The following is a 26897-nucleotide window of genomic DNA, read 5'->3' on the forward strand; positions in this document are numbered from 1 at the left end:
TGAGAGAGAGAGAGAGAGAGAGAGAGAGAGAGAGAGAGAGAGAGAGAGAGAGAGAGAGAGAGAGAGAGAGAGCCACTTAACTTAAAAGAGTTAGTTCCTCCTCCTCGTTGCAAGCCTAACTATCAAGCAGTTCTCATTTCTAAAAATAAGCCAAGGGACAGGGGATTACCTCACCGAGGAAATCCCTATGTGCATTCGGACGTTATTTATATTAGTCGTTGAAAGCAGTGATGTCGAGTCTGACTTTGGAATGGTTTCCAAGGTCGTTGACTTGACCAGGGGCATTGCTTCGTCTATTGCCCGGCAGGATATCTAAGAACTTATCCTGGTTTATTTTTAGATATGAGAACTGGTTGATTATAGTTAGGCATGCAACAAGGGGAAGGCACTAGCTCTTTTAAGGCAAGTGGCTCGCTCTCTCTCTCTCTCTCTTAAGTAAAGTGGCTATCTTTGCGAATGTTGACATACGAATCCCCCCCCCTCTCTCTCTTTCAAGTAAAGTGGCTATCTTGAGAATGTTGACATATGAATCCTCTCTAAGTAAAGTGGCTATCTTTGTGCGAATGTCGACATACGAATCATCTCTCTTTTTTAAGTGACTAGCTTTGCAAATGTAGACATAATAATTCTCTCTCTCTCTCTCTCTCTCTCTCTCTCTCTCTCTCTCTCTCTCTCTCTCTCTCTCTCTCTTAATTAAAGAAAGTGGCTATCTTTGCGAATGTCGACATACGAATATCTGATGGATTACGGTATGTTGTAGCTTGGGAGAGAATTATTTTGTTTTTTACCACGTTACTGAGTATTGCCTGCCTGTATGCCCACTGACCGTTCCACTAAGCCTTCCTCTTTAAATCACTACTCTATAAGATAGCACAAGTCACGTGGCCTCCTAACCTAAGTTATCTGAGTTTGCTTATGCCTTTTCTAGTTTACAATGACCTTATGATCATTATTTACTGTGCACTTAAGAACGAGGTCTAAATTTCCTTTGTGTCGGTGGAGTTTTTCTCTTTTTTTAAGCAATAAAATTCATGAACAACGGTCTAAATTTCCTTAAACTAAGTGGAGTTTTTTCTCTTTTAGAGTTTTTTCCCCTTTTTTCATTAATAAAATTCATGAATATGTTCTCATAAAAAAATTCAGGAATATGTTCCCACAAAAAAAAATAAATATATTTCGTTTGGTTCCATAGATGATTAGTCAATATTAACGACAACCACAAAAGTACCAAACACCTGATTATCTACTGCCGCATAAAATATATAATCTTATCGTTTACCTTCAGCGTAACACTACAATTAGGAGAGAGAGAGAGAGAGAGAGAGAGAGAGAGAGAGAGAGAGAGAGAGAGAGAGAGAGAGAGAGAGAGACTTCGTTAGATCGTGTCAGCACCCAATATCTCTTGAGCAAAAATTGCGCACTTTGCAGTGTCATTTTGGACTTCCAACATCAATTTGGTCAGTAATCTCATATTTTCCACTGAATTTCTGTGCTTGACATAAACATCTGGGACTTGACGCACCAATTTTGAGGCTTCGCTAGTAATTCATGACTTTTTACACTTATATCCTGCTTCCCAGCCGCAATTTTCTGAGACTACGTGGAATTTCCGGTGCTCCAAAACAACCCGTCACTTCTGAGTAATGAAGACCAGTGACTTCAGGATTTAAATTCTCCTGAAAAAATATAGGTATTTTACTTATGCATGTGTCGGCGTCATCCAGATGTATATTTAATGTATATTTAGAAAACTTGTGTCGTTATCTCAAACCGAAGCCCAAGAGATTTTTTTTTTTTTTATAAAAACACCGACCCCGTTAATATGACATTTGTTAAGCCAATGTGAAAAGTGACCAGTGACTGTCCTTGACATAAAGGCCTGAAAATTAACCTCTGACTGTCCTTGACATAAAGGTCTGAAAGTTGACCACTGACTGTCCTTGACACGTACGTCTGAAAATTGACCCCTGACTGTCCTTGACATAAAGGTCAGATTCCCTTCCTATGTCAGAGGCTCAGGTAACACCCTGCAGACCTCCTTATGCTGCAAATGACTGTTTAGAGATCAGCATTCTCATGACTGCTCAAGCCTGTTTGTTAGCGGTTCTTTCCCTTCTACCCCCTAGTTGGGGGACCCATCTCCTTCCAGCTTCCCTTGATTTTCCAAAGAAAATCCTCTCATAACACGGACATAGCCTAGTTTTGTCCCGCACTCGCCCCATCCCTGGTTTTGTTCCCGGATAACTTGATATGTAAAGGCAATCTGGTGGCAGCCTGTAACCATAATATGTGTTATTATTTTACTGCGTGAAAAACTCCACGTAATGGAATCAGCTGGTCTTTTCCCATTACTGTGTTCACCTTCCACGAGCATCATTTAACTCACACAATACGTTCATAAGCCATTCCTTAAAAAAAAAAAAAAAAAAAAAAAAAAAAAGCTTCATAGTACATTAAGGACTCTCCTTAGTCCTATTTAGGTCTCTGGAACATTGAGTAACAGCACAATGGCTTGTAGCTTGCTTCTGTTTCTCATGAACGACCTTTTAACCTTTCAATATCATGCTTGTTTTAAACAATAAGGTAATATCAACATACTACTGTGTGTGTGTGTGAGAGAGAGAGAGAGAGAGAGAGAGAGAGAGAGAGAGAGAGAGAGAGAGAGAGAGAGAGAGAGAGAGAGAGAGTCCTTTTAAAAGAATACTTACCAACATCCTCTCCACGGTTAAAGAAACTTTTATCATAGACGTTTCTGAGGCTCTACAAAGGCGCACAAAGTTTTGCATAAGAGAACATAAAATACAGAAATAAAAGGCTACTTTTAGCATCTGATAATTTCAAGTACAATTTTCAAAGCACTACATCATCGGTCCAGTAAATAGAGAAAAATCTATCAATTTACCTAAATGCTTTATAAAGTTGGAGAAATTCACAACAAAATGAGAATCACAAATAAACGGAAGAAAAATAGGCAATGTTTACCGTACAACCAATCATTTTCTGGATACAGGTCTTACGAATAATCAGAACTCGCTAATTTCTATGTCGTTTGTCGTTACAATGTATGGGATGAAAAATGAAAAAAAATCGTTCAGAGCTTATGACTTTATTACAAAAACCGCATTAAATGTCACGTCTTAAAATATTTCATATATCTATACATTATATGCATCTGTTTGACAAAGGGTTTCCTGGCAAGGACTATCTACAACTGAAATGACTCTTCCCTAAGAGGGGGGACACAGAATGACCTACAAAATATATTCATATATATAAATTTTACCTATGATTGATTCCTATTTGTGATTACTGGTATGGTGGTGACTTCACTCGTTTCTCGTTCTTTTCCTCTTCGTTAACCGTTTCGTTAAAGTACTAAGTGGCTCTCTTTACGAGAGCTGGTGCCCCTGGCGATTCGCCTGCGACTGCCTCCTCTCCCGGAAAGCGGGCGAGGTGAGACGCGGGCTGGGCTCCTCGCCCTGAAGGTGGGAGTCCCTCGTCTGCAGAGGGCTCGGGGTGGGGACTGACACAGGGGTTGCGTGTCTGTGATGAGACTGCTGCTGCTGCTGGAGGAGGTGCAATCCATCTCCCGCCGAAGGAAGATAGCCGTCCTTCTCCAGGGCAGAGGACAGCCCATCCTCGGTTAGCTGACTGCTGCTTCGCTCCGCAGGTGAGGCCCCGTTGTGCGGGCTGATGACGGCCATCGAGGAGGAGGACTGGGGGTGAGAGGAAGAGGAGGCGGAGGAAGGCGCCGTGGATGAACTTGTGACGCTTTCTTGGTACCTGGCAGCCAGGCTGGAGGAATGATTATTGCCGGTACTGTTGGAGGGTGAGAGATGATGATGATGATGGTGATGCTGCTGCTGCTGTTGTTGGTGATGATGGTAAGAGGTATTCGAGGTGTGGGAGGAATGCATAGACGAAGTGATGGTGTTGAGCGCCATCAGAGAATTGTGTTGGTGATGGCGGTACATGGCGGCCGCCGCGGCGGCAGCTGCGGCCCTCAGCCTACGCCTGTTGCTGAGGTGCCCATGCTGCTTGATGGAGTGGACCCGGAGGCTGTTGGCATTCTTGAAGGTGCGACAGCAAGTGGCGCAGGTGGGGCGGGAGCCCTCGTGTGTTTCGTGTTTGTCCCTGATGTGGATGCGGAGGTTGTACTTGTTGCTGAGGCGTTTGCCACAAACGGGACACGACACCGACCCACCTACCCCGCCCACCACCCACGCCCGCGCCCCTGCAACGAGAAAGACACAAAAACACCCGGTCAGCGCCGCTCTTTCTTTCTGTCTCTCCCTCTCTTCCTCCTCCTCCTCACCTGCCTCTATATAATAATTCGCAAAGGCTACCTACCCTAAAGGGTTTACCCACTACTCATGGTTTCTCATAAGACAGGCAGCACAACACAAAAAAAAAAAAAAAAATATATATCAGAGGATCAGTACTAAAGGGGGTCAGGAAACATTGGCATTACCAATACGTATGGCTAACTACTTCAATAATACACCGTTGCTTGAACTCACTCTGGACTATGTCGCCTGTATCATCATCATCATCATTATCCTCATCATCATTATCATCTTCCTCCTCCTTATCTTTAAACTCTGACTTAACAGCATCTCTGCAGCAGCAGTCACAGCAGCAGCAGCAGCAGCATCAGCACCAGCAACGGGTCTTATCACTTAAAATCATTCAAATCAAAGTTCCAAGGCAAAATGGGTTCTACTGTCAGATCACAAAAGGACATCATGCAATCTCTCTCAAAGATGAAATAAATAAAAGGGTTTGGCAAAGTTAGCTCAGGGTGGTGTGGTTTCATGATGCATCATCTTTTTGATTTTAATGAATGAGTTAGTCAGTCGGGAGAATAAAAAAAAAAAAGTATCATTTTTGAACTTTCCGCTTTATTCACTTCCTTTTTGAGTTCAATCTCATAACGCTGTTAAGGAGAAAGGGAAAAGAAGATAAATCCACACTAAGAATCGAGTAAAAAAAAATACTAAAAACAGGTGTGAACCCCGCCCCGTCCCCTCCTCTCAAAAAAAAAAAAAAAAAAAAAATTGCAAATACCGGCTGAGATCGAAGAAGACGTCCTTATTGTTTTACAGAAAATGAGATCTGAGTTGACAGAGGATTGCGTAGGAGGAAGCAAGAAAGGAAGGAAGTAAATAAGTAAGGAAACAACGAAGTAAGAGAGGAAGCAAGGACGAAACGATTGCGAAGGAGAAGTACGAAAGGAAGTATATACATATAAGTAAATAAGTAAGGAAGGGGGAAACGGGGGGAAGGCTCGCTTAATGTTAAAAGATCTCCTCGAGGGCGGCCACATCCAAGGCCAGGCTTTCGGGGTGCATGTTTCTCACATGGGTCTTGAGATTGTACTTGTTACTGATTTTCTTCCCGCAGAAGGGACACAGCACAGGGATATACACGAGGGGGCTACGTCCCGGCATCTGCATCCCTGCAACGATACAACATCGCTGTCAGTGCCAGGAACGCACCAGAGACAAAAGAAAAAAAAAAAAAAACGAAAGTACAAAAGTACGAACGTTCGCCTGCGTGCATACACGCCAAAAAAGAAGTGTGCAGTGCACAATGGGGGAGTAAAAAAAAAAAAAAAACATGCACAGCAATCAATTCAAGGAGCCATTCATAAGCGTTCTTGAATGGAATAATAACAATATGACCGTGGAATAAACAAAAGCTGGAAAGCGAAAAGCAAGCGATTCCGGGAAAAAACAAAACAGCAGCAAAACACACAATCCTCCCAGAAATAAAGGAATAAATTTGAGAGAGAGAGAGAGAGAGAGAGAGAGAGAGAGAGAGAGAGAGAGAGAGAGAATCCTTCAGCACGACTGAGCAACGTTAATCTGAACGCCTCATGCCACCAGAGGTCCAAGGTGTCGTAATGTATATTTATTATTTCACGCGACGAATATTTCAGTTAATCCCATTTATCGTGAGAAATAATTCGATATATTCATGATTTACCATTACGGTCATGACGCGTTTCGATCATCATGTATATAATCTGAGAATAAAGTTTCATTTTAAAACGTGTTAATGTATCAACAATTCCATTATTACAGTAACTGACGCGTTTCGATGATAATGTACAGGTTCTGAGAATAAATAAAGTTCCACTTTAAAACGTGACAATTCTTATAATATCATGTTGCAGAAAACGTGAAAGCTGAGAATGAATGTAATCAAGTAATCTATATTCTATAGGAACTTTCCACAACCTTCCAACATGTTTATAGCATATTACAAACGCGCGCGCGCACACACACGCACAAACACACAAACATGCGCGCGAGCACCGCAAGGAACAGTTTCTCAAAAAATTCAGCATAATACCAAAAACGACGGACAGCATTCGAAGTAGTTGATGTTTTGACGACTCAAAAAATGGCTAACGAAATCAAGTGCCAAAATAAAGAGTAACATCTATCCAAAGCCCTGAGATGGCACTATTACAGAGATCCCTCAAGGAATCATTACAGAGAACTCAGGAAGAGTTTGCAATTGACGACATCAACTTTAGACACTCATAGCAGACTCGGCAAACTCAGGGAGAGTTTGCAATTGAAGAAATGAACTTCAGACACTCACAGGAGACTCGTCAAACTCAGGGAGAGTTTGCAATCAACGAAATCAACTCAAGACACTCATAGCAGACTCGTCAAATTCAGGAAAAGACCGCAATAGACGAAATCAATTTCAGACACTCGTAAGAGACTCGTCAAACTCAGGGAGAGTTTGTAATTAACGAAATGAACTCGAGACACTCATAGCAGACTCGTCAGCGTGTCCACGTCCGCTGCCGAATTTCCTAGGGTCGTCAGCGAGGGGGAGTCAACGCAAGCACCAACAGTGTGGGAGAGGGGTGGTGGCGGCGGTGGAGGAGGAGGGGGAGGAGGATGCATCCCCGCAGACGTCGTGTGAAGCTGCGAGAGAAGAGGTGAGGAGACCGAAGTAGAATTTGGCCCTGCAGTGCTGGAGGAGCTGCACGAAGAATTAGGGACGTTCAGAGAGAGAAAGTGTTGTCGCATTTGTTGTTGTTGCTGTGGGTGCTGAAGTTGGTGAGGACGTTGTTGTGCTTGATGAAACTGTTGTTGTTGTTGTTGTTGTTGTTGTTGATGATGATGATGATGTTTCGTGTTGGAGTACCTGTGGTACTGACTTATGTGACTAAAGAGCGTGTGCTTATTCTTATAGACTTTGTGGCAGTATTTGCACTCGTATCCGGGAGAAGCGACGGGGGCGTGCACGCAAGCCACGTGTTGCTTGAGGCTCCGCCGCCCGCCCAGCACCTTGTTGCACTGGCCACATCGCACCCACTCTGCAAAGGAAAAGAGAAACACCGCCCCTGTCAGTCCAACACGGACACACACACACCCCCCACTGTCCTCAGCCCGACCCCCACCCCCTCCCTTCCAGATAATAAAGATGAAAATCAGAAAAAAAAGGTCACTCCTACTATGCCGGTCATGCCAAAGAGAGAATAAATAAGAGAGAGGGAGAAGGAGGAGAGAGGATCAACTGTGATAATGCTTTTCACGCAGAGGTATTTAAGGCTTCAACTGATCAGAAATTTATATGTATATATATGAACACGAAAATGTGTACGCATATAAAATTTACTGCATGTGGAAGATTGTAGAATGGAAAATAAATCTGCTTAAAAAGAGAGTTTAAATATAGATATGCTTATAATTTTGTGTCAGTGCGCGCATATATATATAATTTCAGCCGCATCCGTAACTGGTCGCCAGAGAAAAAAAATACAGTGGTCATGTCCACATTCATATTCTGAACCACTGCATCGTCAGTATGCAAAAACTTTCCCAACATAAGCTACTGCCTGTACCTACTGAAAGATCATCAGCAGAACATCAAACACGACTACACAATGTGCACCGTTCACCTACTCCTTAAATGCATTTTTCACGCTATCTGTAATTACTCCCCTTCTTTTCCAATATTTCTTTCATGCCACCGATCCAGTTTTTCTCTCTTCCCCGTATTCTTTTTGCCAACTTGTCATCTTCCACTCTTTTCAGTATTCTTTTTGTCAACCTGTCATCTCCCATTCTTTCCACATGTCCACGCCCTCTTAAAGCACAGCAATCCTTTAACAACCGCTAACCCATTTACCACTTCCACGCACCTCACATCCTACATTCTTGCACATTCTTCCCATGCCACATATATCTAGCAAACAATTCTGGTGAACAACTTGAACAAGTTTTCTACCATGCTGTAGAATTCGTTCAACAGCCTACTCAAACATTCACATTTTGGTCTGCATAAATATGGAAGGTAGCTTTTTCAAATTCTGTCCACACCCAGTTGCTTTCCTTTGTTAACTAATTCCGTGAATCGCTTCCCCTGTCGTGTTACAAGCACCAGTTATATTCACTAACGAATCAACAACTTCCCATCTTCCACCATCCTTTTCGATATTCCCTAACCCACGTTCCTCGTTTCTTCCCCTTTTGCCCTTATTCTTCCCAAAGTCTGCCTTCAAAACCAATAAGCTTACACTCGTTTATCTCACTTTCCTGGTAGATTTATCGTTTACATCTTATACCCATTTTCCATTTCCGCAATGAAGTTAGACACAGACACAATGCTCACGAAGAAACAGACAAACATACACAGATACTTGTGTATATGTTGTATATAGCGTGTCTGTGCATGCATGCAGATCTACTTGCCTTACTGACCAACCTTTACTTTTAAAGCAACAATATCGCTTTCTGGGAAACTCCCAAGCAATGGAAAACAGGCTGCAAGTGTTTCGTCAGTGTATTTTACGGCATAATACAGAAAGTAATTATAATAATAATCTCAAGTGACTTTTTTTTAACCAAACCATAATATAGAGAGAGACCTACGTGACAGGAGGGGAGAGACCAGAACTTTACAATTTTGAATGACTGGAAGATTTTCAAGAGATGTTACATGTCAAAAAATTATTTAATCTAATTTTTTTTGTAGGAAAGGGTCAAAATCATGATTAAATGTAATGATGATGATGAGGAAGGCTAATCCACACTATTTCAATAACCAAGTGAGTCCTTCAGTTTAAATTGAAACCTATGAATCTGAAACATTTTTGTGACAATCCTTCGGTTTACTTCAACAGAAATCCGTACTTCGTAATTCATTAAAAAAAAATAAATAAAAAGCTGATAAAAAGATAAAAAGTTATAAGGTCTTGGACTTATATACTGTACAGTTTGTTTTTGGATCTATCTTCTTTTCCCGATGAAGGCTGCAATGAGCAAGCAATCGCCTCATACAAGCAGGTCGAAAACGACCGCAATTTCGCGATCCAACCAACTATTTACAGAACCTCTTCTGCAGAATGAAAAACTCCCACACGACTGCCTCTACACCTACTCTTTTATTTGTATCGTTCTATCACTGCTTCTGATCACTCAACGTGAACGGGTGATGACCGAAAAAGGCCGAGGAAGAGGAGGACTTGTTCCCCAGTCTCGTTTCGGCGGAAGACTGCGAAGGGGCGCTCGCGTTTCTGAAGTCCTTCTGGTGCCTGTGATAGATGCTCATGTGGTTTTGCAAAGTGTTGCGCGTCTTGTACCGCCGGTGGCAAAGCGTGCACTGGTGGCTGTGGGAGGAGGGCGTGTGCACGTCTTCGATGTGTCTCCGAACTTTGTACTTGTCTCTCAGGCACTTCCCGCAGTGAGGGCAAACGCACGTCTCGTCGCCGACGTAAGCGAAGCCTCCTCCTCCTCCTCCTCCCCACCCCCTCCACCTCCAACGCCGTGGACGTTGGTCAGACTTCCCATATCATCTCCTCCTCCTCCTCCTCCTCCTGCGCTACAACCTCCTGAAGGTGCTGAGGGACGCGGCAAAGACGTGACACCGGTATGCGACGGATGAAATTGCGGATGAGCGAGAGCGGCCGTTTTGCAATGGGTGGCGGTGGTTGATGTGGTGGATGTGTGAAGTGGAAGTGTGATGTGGTCACCGTTTTCTCCTGGTGGAAGCGAATGCGGGCCAACGCCGACGGGCACTCCTCCTCCCCCTCCAACGGCAGTGCCACGCGACCACGACGACCTCCCAAGGCCGCCTGCAAGGAGGATCACCGTCAGAATCTCACACGCCACACAAACTCCTCACTCTCTCTCTCTCTCTCTCTCTCTCTGAGTCCTTAACTATTATTCCTTATCATTATCTAAAATTACCAGGACACCATTAGCATAACGAGAAGTGTTGCGCCGCTGGCTGTGATGCATCCATGATAGTTGGGCTCTTCTTTCATCACTCTTTTCCTAGTGATGGTGATTCGCCCTTGTTACTCTTGTTATTAGTTCTCACTGTAATAAAAATATTAATTCTCACTGTACTAAAAATACAGAAGGTAATTGCACTGTAACACTGAGCGTGAGTTGTGGTCAAAATTTACCACACTCACAACGCTTCCACTGAAGGGAATGTTTAATGTCCAGAGAGAGAGAGAGAGAGAGAGAGAGAGAGAGAGAGAGAGAGAGAGAGAGAGAGAGAGAGAGAGAGAGAGAGAGTGGGGGTTAGTTAAACCTGGGTTTGCTTCTCCTTAGATTTCAACCGAATCCGCCTGGATTCTTCAACGAAACTAAAATAACGCGGATTAATTTGCTCGATTTCTGAGAGAGAGAGAGAGAGAGAGAGAGAGAGAGAGAGAGAGAGAGAGAGAGAGAGAGAGATATTGTATTTACGCCCATATACAATAATAATAATAATAATAATAATAATAATAATAATAATAATAATAATAAGTATTGTTGTGCTTACTTTCAATTTTTTCTTTAGTGCAAAAATACGTCATCTAGCTGCGTATCTTTGAGATATTTCAAACAGCACTGTATATCATACTATACCACTGAAGTTTAATATCTCAAATAATGGGTAAAGTACATCTTGCATTATATATGACGCTGACGTTATATGAAACATTTCCACTATATATACAATACATATATATATATATATATATATATATATATATATATATATATATATATATATAGAGAGAGAGAGAGATGCTCTCCATCCCTAATAAGTTTTAATCCCAACAGAGAGACTGAGGGTGAGTACGAAGCGCTTTCCTTTTCCAAACATTACCTTAACCGTCTACCAACTCCCAAGAAAGGATCGACAGTTCCACGAACACTTGAAACAACCTCGATTCTTTATCCTCAAGAAGAGTAAAAATGAATGGATGTAATTCTTGTACGCTATATATCTGTCTTACCATTCTTCACGTCCTGTTATTTTGAGTTATACTTAATTGTTTCGAAGCGATTCTTCAAGTTGTTTTTGCCTCTACGTGAAATATTTATGCAGAAGTGTCCTGTGCTCCCTAAGGTTAGCCAGTGACAGCAACAAAAGACTGTCGACATTTTCACATTATTCAGGATTCCTAAGAAATGTAGTAGATTCTTGGTGATTCAAAATGAGTGGCAACGGCTGAAGAAGATACAGGAAGGTGGAAGGAAGAGGCAACAGAATGTAATGTTATCACTGAGAATTGACACATTCCTAAGGATCACTGCGGTGCAGACAGTAATTGAAAAAAGAAAAGCTACTTAACACGCAAAAATTAATGAATGGTTCTTTTTGAGTTATAAGTGGCACGTAAATAAAAACCTGTATTTGGAGATTACAATGGAAATTCGAATGCTTGTGTTCTTATTACCCAACTCACCCTTTTTATGCATTCATCACACTCAGAACCACACCACACGCTTTCCACACGCAATAAGTAGGTACACATGAGTGAAAGGGAGATTTACAAAGAGCCATTTTCGTGTCTGAAATTTTTATTATCACAAACTAGATACATGTACAATACAAACATAAATTGCTTCTACTTCTGACTTAATACTAAAATCAAGAGATCAATATTTCTACCTCAGCAAGTCTAATGAACTACAAATGACGGCCCTACAAAACTAAATCTATTTCCTTTCAGAGACAGAGAAGAAGCCGTGTTGACTTCGAAAATCAAAAATAAAATGCTTCTCTAACTTAAATAAAAACTCTCAGTACAAAAGGTCTCGTATTTTTTTATTCTCATCAAACTAAAATAAATGACATAAAAGTTTATGGCACCAGTTAATCATAATCGTATACAATTACATAATGTAAAATTGCAGAGGCGTGTGTAGCCTTTATCACATGTTTCTAAGCCACCACGTTGTGGCACTGGGGGAGAGTTGGAAAAAGGGAGAACTTTTTTTTTTTTTTTTGTGGGGGTATGGTAGGGTAGAGAGGGGGAGAGAGAGAGGGGGGAGAGGTAGAGAGAGAGAGAGAGAGAGGTCTCGAGGAGCACGGTTAATCAACACCATTGCATCTCAACAAACAGTCCTTTATGAAACACCATTCTTCCACCTTTGCTAACACTTACGAGCGAGAGTCTAATAATAGTTTGTAGTTTTCCTTCCGTCCCACTGACACCCCCAAAAAGTTTTCTTTCTTTTTTTTCTCTCTTTTGAAGCTGTTCAAAGTTCATAATACTATTTAATAAACGTGTTTTAGGAGTGACACGATCACAGGTTTTGCGAGGACGAGAATGTGGGAGCCAATGAGGCCGATGACAGCGACGGCGGCGGCGGTGCTGCTGCTGATGATGACGACACCGCAGTGTCGTGGGACGCGGACGCGTTCCTCAAGGACCCGACCGACAAATGATGAGGAAGCGCCAGCGAAGGAGGAGGTAGAGGAGGGCCCGCGGAGGAGGACTCGTGCCCCACGTGGCCCGACCTGTTCAGAGAGCCCGGTGCCAATGCCAAAGGCTGCGACGAAGACGACGACGACGAGGAAGATGACGATGAGGAGGATGAGGGCGAAGGAACCGTGACGTTGTTGAGGAGATTGTGTAAGAGTGGTTGGTGGGCGGCTGCGGCTGCTCCACTGCCCAGGTCATGGGGATGACTTCTCGAGGTATTGGTATTGGCACCGCACACTGCAGCAGCAACGGCAGCAGCTGCAGCAACGGAGGCAGCACTGGATCCCTGGAGGTGGAGGTGCTGTTGTTGCTGTTGCTGTTCGAGAACGCTGTGACGGGATCCACTGAAGCCTTGGCTACTACTACAACCTGACTGTACCAAACTGGAAGAGGAGGAGGAGGAGGAGGAGGAAGAGGAAGAGGGAGGAGGGTAAGACGCACCCTCTTGAACGAAAGACGATCGAGATTTTGTAACCGACTGGTGACGATGAACGTCATTGACCGATGGCCCAGCACTAGAATACCCAACACCCATTGCCTGTAAGGCTGCACTGAACGTTGAGGTACAGCTGGGATCTGCCCGGGCATAGGGCCGAGTGTGAAACCGATTCTCGCCATGAGCCTGAATCATGTGTCTTTTGGCTGAATACTTATTGAAGAAGCGACGCTTACATAGAGGGCACTCAACGGGCGTGTACAGAATGCTGGGCTTCCCTGCAACAGGAAAAGAAAAATACTACCGTTACAATCTCATCTTTGACCCAAGACCGCCATGCTTCCATAAGTCACTAGCAGGGGTGGGCGGCTGTCATTGGTATTGGGGGGCTGGGTGGGTGTAGTAGGTTAGTTGGCACCAAAAATGATAAAGAAAACAACTTCTCTGGCTTAACTATACATTTTGAATGATGGCACTTTATTCATAGAGAAGAACATGCGCTAACCAGAAGAAGGTAAGATCACAATCCTTTACACAGATGCAATTTTCTTTCTAATACTTAGTCAAGTCATTCATTCCGCGGCAGTTCCACCTTTGTGTTGTTCCTCGTTAATTGTAGCTGTCGGAAAAGCTGTGGAGCTTTTCAGCAACATTTTGGTGACTTTCTGACGGAGGGAGCGGAAGAGCGGGGACCGGATGGGGGGGAGGAAGAGGGACTAAAGACATGGCTCCGTTACTCAGGCCCAACGATCGCGAACCGCTGATATGTGTGGAGGAGGTCGCCCGGGCGGCGGCAGCGGCAGCCGCCGCGGCCAAGAGGTTGGAGAGGGGCTGGGGCACTGGGGAGGGCACAGGGCTTTGGGGAAATGGCAGTGCTTCGACTTCTGGGCCCAAGGTTTCCTGACGGTGGCGTCGGTGGTAACGACTACTGTGGTTTTGCAGACTGTTGGGAGTTCGGTAGTGTCTGTGACAGATCTTGCACTCGTAAGATGTCAGATGAACTGTGTGCATGTCTTCGAGGTGTTTGCGTAGACTTGTGCCCTTCAACAGTTTGTGGCAATGGGGACACTCTAAGCGACCCTGGCTGTTCTCTGCAAGAGAGAAGGAAATGGTCAAGTGGCGGGGGGGTTTGGAGGTGCAGGAGGAGGAGAGCTCTCTCTCTCATCATCATCATCATCATCATCATGATCATCATGGTCTGTCTACAGGGCATGCCACTACTACGGCTCTGGCTACAAGAGGCTGCAAGGCGTTGAAACTACCACTCCTACTTGTACACTCACCCTCAGCTTTTTCCTTCTCTTTTGTGGTATACATAGATATGATTTTGTAGACTATTTGGAGTGCGGTATTCTTTGTGGCAGACGTAGCAGCGGTAAGAGGTCAGGTGGACAGTGTGTCTGTCATTTATGTGTCTGCGCAGGCCATGACTGGTGCTCAACACTTTGCCACACACAGGACACTCGAATCTGGCGCCCCGTCCTCCCGACACGGGCGCCGCCCCTAGCCCGTCCCCAAACAGCCGGTACACTTCTGCAACAAACAACACATCCTATCAGTACGCATTACTTCCTCCTTTCTCGCGCGCCCTCTCTCTCTCTCTCTCTCTCTCGCTCGCTCACTCATTTTCGACCTAGAACCCCTTTTTAATCCTAAAGACAGACACTTCCACTCTCCAGGCATTCCCAACCACTCGTTCCCTTTCTTCTCCCATACACGCACACCCACACAATCACACACACATACACACCATACTTGTAATACTTCTTCAGGCGGTGGAAGCATTTTTTGGTTTTTTAGTATTTTGTCTTTCCGAGGTACTATTTACATACTACAAGGTACTTTTGTTCTTCTTAGAGCTGAGTAGGTGGCGGGGGGTGAGGATGGTTGACGACGTGACTGCCGGGCCCGTTGCTGCCCTTGTGGTAGAGGCTCATGTGGTTGCTGAGGGAATTCTGGTTGCGGTAGGACTTGTGGCAGATGGTGCACATGACCTGGGTGTTGGTGGTGTGCTGATCCCGTATGTGCGTCTTGAGGCCTGAGTGTGAGCGCAGCAGCTTGTGGCAATAAGGACAAGCGACAGTCCCTTGGCTAGGCGGCGGTGACAGCCCCATGTGCCCCGCGAGGGCTGCGGCTGCTGCAGCAGCTGCCGCTGCGGCCTGCCCTCCGCTGACTAAGAAGGAGGAAGGAGGAGAGGCTGCAGATGGGGTCGAAATGGGGCATGACGACGACGAAGACGACGACGACGTGGTCATGATGGAGTTCGAAGCCCTCATTGCCACAGCAGCGTTAGGAAGCGGCCCCCTCATCAGGGCTGCTGACGGCGTGGTGCCACAGTGGTTCCCCCTACTGCTCAGAATGCTGAGGCCACTGCTGCTCATGATGCTGCAACTGCTGCTGCTGGACATGGCTGGGGGGTCCTCAGGGGAGTATCCGGGGGTAAAGGCGGGAGTCAAGCCGCCCACCGACACCCCACCTGCAACACGAGACGCCCACGGTTACCCTCCAGCCATAAATCTCTTCAGTCGACGACATCAACTGGCCTCTTTTTAAGTCAACCTCCATCATTCTCTTTCTAATACTTAAGAAGCAAATCTCTGTGGAAGGCTACTGCTCCACCATGCATGAATGACACCATCTAGATCTAAAAAGTGCACCATCTGATGACACTACGTCTACTGTACTGCTCTCTCACACAACGCAATGTCAATCGCACACTGAACAAGTCACCAACAAGAACACCACACAAACACTTCTTCCTGAACAACGTCAAAACATCCACACAGGCATTTTTACAAAAAACTTTTTCCTCCAGTGGTAATCAGGTAAAGAGCAAAATATTTCAGTAAGAAAAGTATTGCATATGGGCATTCATCGCGTGCTGACAAAACTCGACGCGTGATGTCAAAAAATGAATGGTTTCCCCCACTGTATGTCCACGACTTTGTCGCTTCATACAAGATCCTCCAATTTTTTTTCTGTACAGATTAAGGATGATGGGGACAGAAGAACTATCCACTAGTTCAAAATTAAATCTAAAAATTTCCAAAGGTTACAGAGTAGGCAGTTCTGTTCCTTCTTGAAAGGCGATTTCAAAAAAAAAAAAAAAAAACTCACGAAGACACGGAGAAAATTTTTTTTTTTTTTTATAGAAAAAACAAGGATTTCTTTTCTTTTACTTGTAAACGAAGAATTCCATTCTCCGTGACGGAATATATTCTTAAATAATAGGCAGGCTCTCCCCTAGAATTTATCCTAAGGCGCTCATATAAAATATGACAGGTACCACGACCCTCTTCGCTAATGAGAATCAGTCGTTCTGATCCTCGTTCAATCTCACCAAAAATAAGATAAACCAAGCGCACTATCAAAGTTTTAAAAATACAAAAAAATAAAGAGTTAAATCAATCGCTCAGAAAAAGTGAAGGTGTTATACGTCACCTTCAAAAAATCTGACATTGGTGTTGTCTCAAAAATTAGTCCACGCGAGACAAACCACTTTCCCTTTCTCGTCTTTTCTTTCATAATATCAAGGCAGACGAAGTCCTTTTTATTTTGGCATGATCTTACGACAGCTACAGCATCAAAAGCCACTTCACTATATATATATATATATATATATATATATATATATATATATATATATATATATATATATATATATATATATATATATATATATATATATATATATATATATATGCAATTCTGTCCTTAGTGTCCAGTGTTCTTTAGTAAACCATAAAAATTGAAGAGAACAGTTAAAAACATACAAATAAGCACTTTTAGTACAAAACAAAAAATGATTTTGAGAAATACAGTAACGAGAGAGAGAGAGAGAGAGAGAGAGAGAGAGAGAGAGAGAGAGAGAGAGAGAGAATATTCAATGCAAATAACTTTGGGCACCTTTATATTTTTTTTTTACTGGCAATACAAAATTCTTGAAGTAACTTCCACAATGTTTATCACCTGGGTATTAGTCACAATAACAAAGCCATACCTCGCCTACCCTGACTGCAATAAAAAGAAAAAAGAAAATATACGACCTCCAGGCCTATCCCAAAGTGCTAACTCGGGGTACCAAGGACGCAAAAATTTTGGTACATCACCACTGGCATTCCGTTGTATTACTGACAATTTTGTGACTGTCCGCCATCAAGACAGTTTCGGGATGCACGTCTAATCAGCAGTCTTCTACTGACTAAAGTTATACCACTATCTTCTACTGACAAAAGTTGTCACTAAAGAGAAAAGCACACGGAAGATTAGTCTCCTTGGGACACTGGCAACTTTCTTAATTGAAGCATTTTCCGTGCTTTAATTCATACCTTACTACGAATCAGTGACTCTCCTGATCACAAGCATTTCATCTTCTTGTTTAAGGCCTTCATGTGATAAAAAAAAAATGCTTGCATCTTATCAAGCTGAAATTTTTTTTCGTAGTCCTTGTGCAAATCTTCACGTATAGTAACGGTTATTCTCTTGCAACATTTGCTAATAAATTATACTCACGAATATTCGAGACACACACACACACACACAAACACACCACCCTCGCGTTTCCTGGACAGTTGTATAACTTCCGTTTTAACATCTCATCCGCCCAAATTCACCACTTCTAGATAAACCCTTTCCAACTTATATTACGTTTTTCCAGTCTATTCTTCAAAAAAAAAAATAAATAAATAGATAAATAAATAAATAAATAAAATTCTTCTGTTAAATAAACTTTTTTCTTCTGTCAAACAAATTTTTTTCTTCTGCAATGAACACTCGAACACTGTTGACACGAGGTAAGCAAATCAATCCCTTCACGTGTTCATCTTTCCCATCCTGATATATCTGTCAGGTACCAAGCATCGTCCAAAGATCCTTCCTTCCTTTCTTTTATTCCGTGGTCTCTTTCTTTCTTTCTTAGGCAGCGGTTGTCATTCATTCATCCCAAACTTTTCCCCAAAATACAGACACCATTTCTGTTCTAACGGCTTTCATATCCATACTTTATTACACACACACACACACACACACAGAGAGAGAGAGAGAGAGAGAGAGAGAGAGAGAGAGAGAGAGAGAGAGAGAGAGAGAGACTTGTGGATACATCACGCCCTAAGAAGGATCGGGGCAATGTCGAAAACCACTGGACAGCAATGCCCTAGGGAATAATTGTAAAACGAAAAGAGGAAAGACCTTTCAATGGTGTTCAATCGTAGCCAAAGCTGGCGATTACAACTGGGGAATAATTCTGTTTTGTTTCAACTCTGTAAAGTCTAGAATCCATTCAATATGATTTGAGACAAGGACGTGTTTACAGGTTACCGAAGCGCAGGGAGAAATGAGCCATCACTAAATCTGCAGGAGAGAGAGAGAGAGAGAGAGAGAGAGAGAGAGAGAGAGAGAGAGAGAGAGAGAGAGAGAGAGAGAGAGAGAGAGATTTTTTATTAACATTGCTGTATATCAGATCCCAATGCAATGCAAGAATTGCCAAGGCTAATGACTTAATATTCCATTCAAGGTCAAGAAGCTTTTGACCTGATAAATCTAAAAATGAATACGAGGTTGTCAATCAAACCATCTTTACAGGATCCATATCGTTGATTACAGATATTGGAGATCTCAAGTGTTTTGGGAGGTAAGGGGTAAGCACTGAGCTGATTTGAAAGTCAAGGGATCAATACAACCCGAAACGATAGGTCATTGCTTCATGTGAAAAGTTTATCAGCGAAAAAAGAATCTAATACATATTGGACGCAGCATATGATTTTGTTGTCAAATATAATTCAAGATTAACGATTTACAAAGTTTATGGTTTTGTGTATGAAGCCAACATATAATTCTGCGAATTAATAGCTTTACACACTTGCTTCATTTCGGGCCACTTGGGTTCACGCGGCAGTAAACTGGTCCCAACCGATCTAAAATTCACAGAAAACATGAAGCACATACACACTTACAATTATATACCCGAACTTGTGCAGTTTCTTACATATTAAACCGCTGGAGCAAATATCAAGCACTAAAACACCAATGTTTAAAAGACTGGACCTTAATTTCTAATTTGACTTGAAACTGATTACCTTCTTTTCCAACAGCCAGAACTGTAAAATTACAAGAACTAAAATCCTTCAGCCATTTTTTTTTTATTCCTTTGAATAAGCATACTATCACTACCTTGCCACAGTTGTACCCCCATTAACACTCGGTGTTCTTGCTCACCTCTTTTATACTCCAATGATGCAATGTCCTCTTTTTTTTTTTTACATTGTCTTGTTCTTTTCTTTCTCTTTTTGAACCTTGACTACTCAAACATTATCCTGAATACATATACATGGCCTCTTTTCATTTAATTGTACCTCAGTTTCCTTTTCTAAATACACCAAATCTTCATTTCACCATCCCGGTTCTTTAAAGTGTATGTTTCTTCATATCTTCCTATATCCAAAAACAATGACCACTGGCCTGATGCCCACTACCCACATGCTTCAGCCTTAGCCAACATGTCAACCTTTTCCCTTCATATGGTCTCACGTACAGGCCCAGCAGTTTCTATAAACCTGTTTTCCTGTCTAGGGTCTAAAATACAGTGAGCTAGAGATTGTCTCCCTCTCAGTAAACATGCATAATACAATGCTCTTCTTCCTTCTGGTCTTTGCTGACGCTTAAATGCATCTACGGCTGTTTTTGATGGTCATCATTTGAGTTTCTTTACTTGCAAGTAAATAAAGTAGGTAAATTTCCTTTATTCTTTTTCTGTATCTCCAACTTTTTTGAATGAAATTCTCAAGTCGCTATCTCTTCAAAGGTGAGACTTTAATTCAACTTGCAAGTAAATAACTGGCAAATTTTCTTTATTTTATTTTATTTTTCTGTTTCTCCAGCGTTTTTGAATGAAATCTCAAGTCGGTATCTCTACAAAGATAGGACCTTAATCTCTTATTTGACTTTAAACTGATCACCTGCTTTTACAACAGCACAAACTGTAACATCACAAAAACTAAAATCCTTCAATCCCTCGGTTATTTTCTTTTCACCTTTGAATAATCATAAAAAAAGAGAAGCCAATGCTCGATAACAATAAGGAAGTTCTCCGATTGCTTAAAACGTGACACTTCACTTACAGAACCGGTAAGTGAAAGTATTCTCAAAAATATAAGCCAAATCAGAAGGGGAAATACTGCTTGCACAAAAGTTTCGATCAATAAATCATATAAATAAAAATATAAAGCACTCATATTTTTATCTATGTCAGAGATCTGGCAAGACGTTTTGACCTTCAGTTCCTTAACTATCTCTCCCATGAGACACACGCTTGGGGATAATGACATTATGAGTCCATTTATATATGCTGATAACTATAAGGCAATCTTTTTGCATTTTATTTAATTAAAAACCGAGACAATAAGGGAAGTGACTTGTATGTCCCACAGCTGTCTTAAATGAAATGGTTGCAATGTACGTTTGCTCTACAATAATAACAAAAACACATTATGCCCAAAAGCTTCTTATACCACTCATGAAAAGAATTCTCAAGAATTTAGTGAAAGGGGATTTCGGTCGCCAGCCTACTGAGGGCTTACCACAAAAAGCATAGATTCAACTAGGAATTTTTTGGGTTTCCATAAATTCAGTCTGGATTCTATAGCAAGAGATTTTGAAATGGTTGCCAAGATAAATACTATAAGTATTACAGTACAATGAGTCACATTAATTAATGTATGAATAATGTTCTCGGGCAAATGGAAGCATATATTTAACTAGGAATTTCTTTGGTTCCCATAAATTCGGTCTTTGTATTCTATAACAAGATTTTTAGAAACAGTTGCCAAGATTAATACCATACGTATTACAGTATAATGAGTTTCTTTAAATATTGTAAGGATAATGTTCACGGGCAAACGGAAGCACTGATTTAACTAGGAATTTCTTTGGTTCCCATAAATTCAGTCCTTGTATTCTATAGCAAGACTTTTAGAAATGGTTGCCAAGATTAATACTATACGTATTAGAGCACAATGAGTTTCTTTAAATATTGTAAGGATAATGTTCTCGGGCAAACGGAAGCATTGATTTAACTAGAAATTTCTTTGGTTCCCATAAATTCTGTCCTTGAATTCTATAGCAAGATTTTTAGAAATGGTTGCCAAGTTTAATTCTATACTTATGACAGCACAAAGAGTTACATTAATTACTGCAAGAGTCAAGTTCTCGGGCAAACGGCAAGTCCACACAGGATAGAGAAAAACGAGTTTAGAATCAATCGTTTCCTTTATTGAGACAGCCCATAGGACTATCGTTTGATTAGTTTACGTCGAGGTGTAAAAGCGACAAATCAAGATATTAATTTGCAAGGCCTCTTCTCTCTATAGAAAGGCATATAAATTCACCTTACATCATTTGCAGAGAAACTGCAACTCACCAGGCATATATTATTGTAATATTTTCTCACTCTAATTCCTGGCAGTGTAAACCACTCAGTTTCAGATGTCATACTGAATGGAGTAGAGTCCACATTTTGTGTTAAAATCCACATTCTGTGTTATTATTATAGCCAACTTTGATCGACATAATTTCACCATCTAGAAGAGAATACAACCTCCATATGACAGTGTTATTTCATAGAACCCATTCCGTATACTAGCAAGTGTATATATGTAATTATCTAAACCACTTATGAGTTCAAGTGTAAAGAAAAGACAGGCTTAACAACATCAACTTCAGGAACTGATCTGAGAAATACTAAATTTCATTTTATGGACAGGATTTATTTGTTCATGTTACATTCACGATAATATAAGGGCGAGATAGGCCTCTGATGAGGTTAAACAGGCTGGAGATGACTATGGAATTCCGAAATAAAAAAAAAAAGAGAGAGAAGTATACTCATTTCAATAGAGAGAGAGAGAGAGAGAGAGAGAGAGAGAGAGAGAGAGAGAGAGAGAGAGAGAGAGTGTGTGTGTGTGTGTGTGTGTGTGTGTGTGTGTGTGTGTGTGAGAGAGAGAGAGAGAGAGAGAGAGAGAGAGAGAGAGAGAGAGAGAGAGAGAGAGAGAGAGATATTCTCCAAAGATGATCTGTAAGAATAAAGAACTAGGAACAGGAGGCTTTAAATTTAAAATAAGGTTAAAAAAATACTACAAGTTTTCGTGTGTTCAAATTTTCTGCTAAATTCGGTTACCTGTCATGAATTCGCCCTTCGTCAACGAGAGAGAGAGAGAGAGAGAGAGAGAGAGAGAGAGAGAGAGAGAGAGAGAGAGAGAGAGAGAGAGAGAATGTTTAACTTGGCTGTTCAGGAAAGTGCATTGACGTGAGTGTTGTCGAAGCTGACGAAGGCGACCCCGAAGACGGAACCACGTTGGCATAGGCCTGCGAGGTCAACCTGGCCATGTGATGATGATGGTGGGCAGGCAAGGCCTGGTGGGCACTGGCGTTCCTCGTGGCAAGGAGAGAGGTGGGCATCGACGACGAAGGGAAGGCCAGCGAGGAAGAGGAGGTGCAGGAGGAGGAGGAGGAGGAAGAGGAGCGGCTGCAGGGAGAGGGATGATTGCTACCGCTGCTAAGTGGCCTGGCACCACCACCAGCACCACCTCCTCCTCCCACTCCTCCAGGTACGGCGCCCAGGGTAGGGGTCGGGAGGGCGGCGGCGGCGGCAGGCACTTTGGGGGAGCAGTCGGAGGTGGAGGAGGAGGAGGAGGAAGAGGCCGCCTGTCCCCGATGGTAGACACTGCGGTGGTTCCTCAGGCTGTTGTTGGAGCCATAGTACTTGTGGCAGAACTCGCACTGCCAGGGCGTCGTGACCTCCGCCCGGCCGCCGCCCACAACACTTCCTCCTCCACCACCAACACCAACACCTCCACCTCCAACAACACCCCCGCCTCCCGCCCGCCCATAATCGCGATGCCCAACACCATAGTCGCCACCCATGTACCGCGCCACCACAACGGCCCCTGCAAGTGACCAGACACACAACCTCAGTGACTCCCAAACACAACCTTCTTCATCATCATCATCATCATCATCATCGAAAGAACCCCCACAACAACAACAACAACCCAATTCAAATCACAACCACCACATCATGGCTACATTATTAACATGCATCATATCCCTACGCAATATATTTAGATATATGATTATTATTATTATATTTTATAAACCTTTGATTAATCATTTCATTTTTTCATCTCATATTTTTCTTTTGCTTTTAATAAATTCAGTGAATATAAAAGAGGAATGGGGGGGGGAGAAATAAAACATAATGCATAGTTTGGAATACATAGACAAAATAGTTGATAAATTTATTGAGGTAGGACTAGAGCTACACTAGCATCAATACAAAGCATCTTTTACTACATGTTGTTGTTGTTATTATTATTATTATTATTATTATCATTATTATATCGTACATCAAAGTAAGCAGAGCTCTCGCTAAAGCCGACTAGCATTTCCCTAATGCGTCAGAGAAGAACGCATGCATTGGTGTTACTTAAAAGTCTTATCCAGTAAGGTACAAACTAAAATACAAATGCTGTCTGGAAATATTTCAATATAAAAATCTCGCATTCAAATGCTATAGTTAAAATGTGTATGAATCCTATACATACATACATACAGACTTATCTAATATAATCGCAAGTTTCTTTCATATATATATGTATCAATATGTATATTATATATAAAGAATGTAAACGAAGAGTCCATTTACTCTCACCCGGCTGCATCCGACAGATACAACCCTTTTTGTGTCATTAGGAATATTATTTTATGCTTTGGGCAAAGAAGCATTAATTCATTAATTAATCATGGCACTTGTGAGCCCTCTCATCTTCACATACGCGATGACACAGAAGACAAGTGAAATACATTTGCGAGAGAGAGAGAGAGAGAGAGAGAGAGAGAGAGAGAGAGAGAGAGAGAGAGAGAGAGAGAGAGGGCTGGGGGGGAACATTGAAGATGTAGCAACAGCAGCAGCAGCAGCAGTGGCAGCGGCGGCGGCAGCAGCAGCAACATTTGTCAAAAAGGTTTTAAATATTAAGTTATATATATATAATTTTTTTTTTTTTGCTCCAGGGGTCAACCCATCGAGGAGAACGCAGAGGGTGATGACGAGTCCACCCAATTCTGACAACTATGCAAATCCCCACGGACATCTTTCATGCCCCCTTCCTCCCACAGCAACCCCACCCTCACCCTCAGCCCCTCCTCCACCATCATCACCATCATCATCATCATCACCATCACCACCACCACCAACACCACCACCACCACCAGCACACACCTATCAGGTGTTCTCATGGCTGTCCCGCTCCAAGATTCGTTGGAAGCCGCGAGCATTCCACGATTGCTCTCGGTGGTACACACTCTTATGCTTCTTGAGGGAATTCCAAGTGGAGTACTTCTTCAGACAGAAGGGACACTGAAGGGCTTGGGTGTTGTGGTGGGCGTGTGGGCGCTGTGTACGGGAGTGGAGGCGGAGGTGGGTGGGGAGCTCCATGTGTGGCACCACAGCCCGACACAGCGGACACGCCACTCCTCCAGAGCCCGCCTCTCCTGCAAACAGAAAACAGCTACGTCAGCCCACCTCTGGTGTGTGTGTGTGTGTGTTTGTGTTCTTATGTTTGCAACCGGCAGAGAGAGACAGACAGACAGACAGGCAAACAGACAAGACATGAGCGTCGGAAACATTTGTAAGTGTCTCTCTCTCTCCCAATCGTCGCCATCATCAGTATCACCACAACCTCCACCTTTTTTTTTTTTATTTTAGTTACTCTGTCCTGACACACAAAAGTTTCGTCGCTTTCACGAACTTGTTACAAAGTTTTAATTCCACATCTTACTCCTCGAAACAAACTTGTATGATGACTTGTATGACTTGTATCACTGTTTGGCAATTGTATTGCGGCGGCAGCCGGAGCCGAAGCCGAAGCCGACGCCACGGGTGAAATGCTAAAAGAAGGAAAAAGGGGCGTCCGAGCTTTTTAGCTTTTATACCACTTCCTCCTCCTTTTTCTTCTCCTCCACCTCCTCCTCCTCTCCTCCACCTCCTCCTCCTCTAGAGTGGGGGTTAAGGGTAACTGGCCCTCATTATATAAAACGATCATCAAGAGACAAAAAGAGAGAGAGGCCTATCAATCAGAAGACACCCCGGGGCTGTCGTTACCACTTACAGTATTCGATTTTCACATCTGGTGGTGCCCCAGGTGAGGGACCGTGACGTGGGCAGAGAGCTTCTGCGAAGGGGAGGTGGGCGAAGTGGGTGCCATAATAGCCAGCGACCCTATCTGCTGCTGTGGCTGCTGTTGCTGGAGTTGCTGGAGTTGCTGGAGTTGCTGATGCTGCTGCTGCTGCTGCTGTGGGAGGTGAATCAAATGCTGGGGAGCAAGTTGCTGCTGAAGTTGCTGTTGCTGTTGCTGCTGCTGTTGGGGGGCCTGAGGGTGAGGTTGAGGCTGAGGCTGGCGATGCTTGATGCTCATGTGGACTCTGTATGAGTTCTGCGAGGCGTACACCTTGTTGCACAGCGAGCAGGTGAAGTAGCGCCGTGCTTCCGTGTGCACGTCCCTCATGTGCACCTGTAGCGCGTACTTGGAGGAGAGCGACTTGCCGCACACGTCACAATGTCGCCGCCCATACCAGCCACCTGCAATAGAGTCGGGAGGGGGCCGTGAGCGACGGGTGTGCCGTGCAGCAGCCTCCTGCTTCTACCGCCGGAGCCTACAGTAACACACACGCACCACCACCATCATCATCATCATCACCACAAACATCATCATTATCATCATCATCATCATCATCATCACCACTAAACACTGCTCAACAAATGTATTAACATTGTACAGACACCATCGCCATGGTCTCCAGGTATCTAGGTCATTCCCCTAAACAGCAGTATAATAATAATAACATTTATAATAATAATCATCATAATCATTATAAAGTTGTCCTTCGAGCTCTCTCCCCCAAAAATATCACCAGTGGGTTCAATCACCAATATTTCCACTACGTCCTTCTATAAACATTTTTCCAGTTGGTTGGCCACTACTAAATCCTTACATGGCTACCGTCTACACGAAAAGCGAAAGAAATACAAAATCATCGCGCTGGGCTTAACATCCTATACAATAAAACTAGCTATATCTTTCCGCACTAATTTATCAGCAATACTGCACTATGTATTGTACACGACTAGTCTAATAGTTACTGTGGAAGCGCTACTATTATTTTCTTTACAATTTGGCAAATCAATATATATATATATATTTATATTTATTTATACTTCATATACCTATATATTTAAAACATCAGTGTACTTCACAGCATCGTAATATCCATATCTAGCGGTATCTACTACATTCTATCGGCACCATTTACACTGCACACGTAACCCTCGTCGAAACGTACACAACATCTCTACCCAGAGTATAAACAAAGACGATCATCCCGGCAAGTCATTCTATTTAATAGATATAAAACTCATCACACAATAACGACCTACGAACTAGATACAAGATCCCATCCCCCTCCGTTACATTTCTAGTAGCACATATTTTTTCCCCCCTCGAGTCTAGTAGCACCCTCTAATCACACCAGGTAATACCGGATAATACCCAACAGCAAGGACTTGGCATAAGGAGTAAAGAAAATTACAACTAGGTAAAATCAACGGAACCCATCGATAATAGATCCCTCGCGCCTTTCACTGTAGTTTCACCCTTCCTTAGAATAATGCAATTC

The 26897-nt window shown here is 42.8% G+C and overlaps 1 protein-coding gene across 28 annotated transcripts in view; it reads right to left on the reverse strand.

Moving 5' to 3' along the window:
- Window positions 1-26897, reverse strand: part of LOC136850738 (protein abrupt-like) — a 340568-nt gene that overhangs the window by 227161 nt on the left and 86510 nt on the right. For 4 of the 28 annotated variants that reach the window (XM_067124634.1, XM_067124633.1, XM_067124636.1 and 1 more), the window contains exon 6: window positions 11814-13453. The exons of 18 other annotated variants lie outside the window; for them this stretch is intronic. In XM_067124634.1, coding sequence (XP_066980735.1) covers window positions 12561-13453 — 893 coding nt within the window. In that variant the 3' untranslated portion in view covers window positions 11814-12560. Of the gene's footprint in view, window positions 1-3090; window positions 4235-11813; window positions 13454-14739; window positions 15652-20023; window positions 23114-24722; window positions 25804-26897 lie in introns of those variants that run through there. 6 more of the 28 variants (XM_067124641.1, XM_067124640.1, XM_067124642.1 and 3 more) reach the window with 4 other exon arrangements.

This window comes from Macrobrachium rosenbergii, chromosome 22, assembly GCF_040412425.1.
Source record: "Macrobrachium rosenbergii isolate ZJJX-2024 chromosome 22, ASM4041242v1, whole genome shotgun sequence".
Classification (NCBI taxonomy): domain Eukaryota; kingdom Metazoa; phylum Arthropoda; class Malacostraca; order Decapoda; family Palaemonidae; genus Macrobrachium; species Macrobrachium rosenbergii.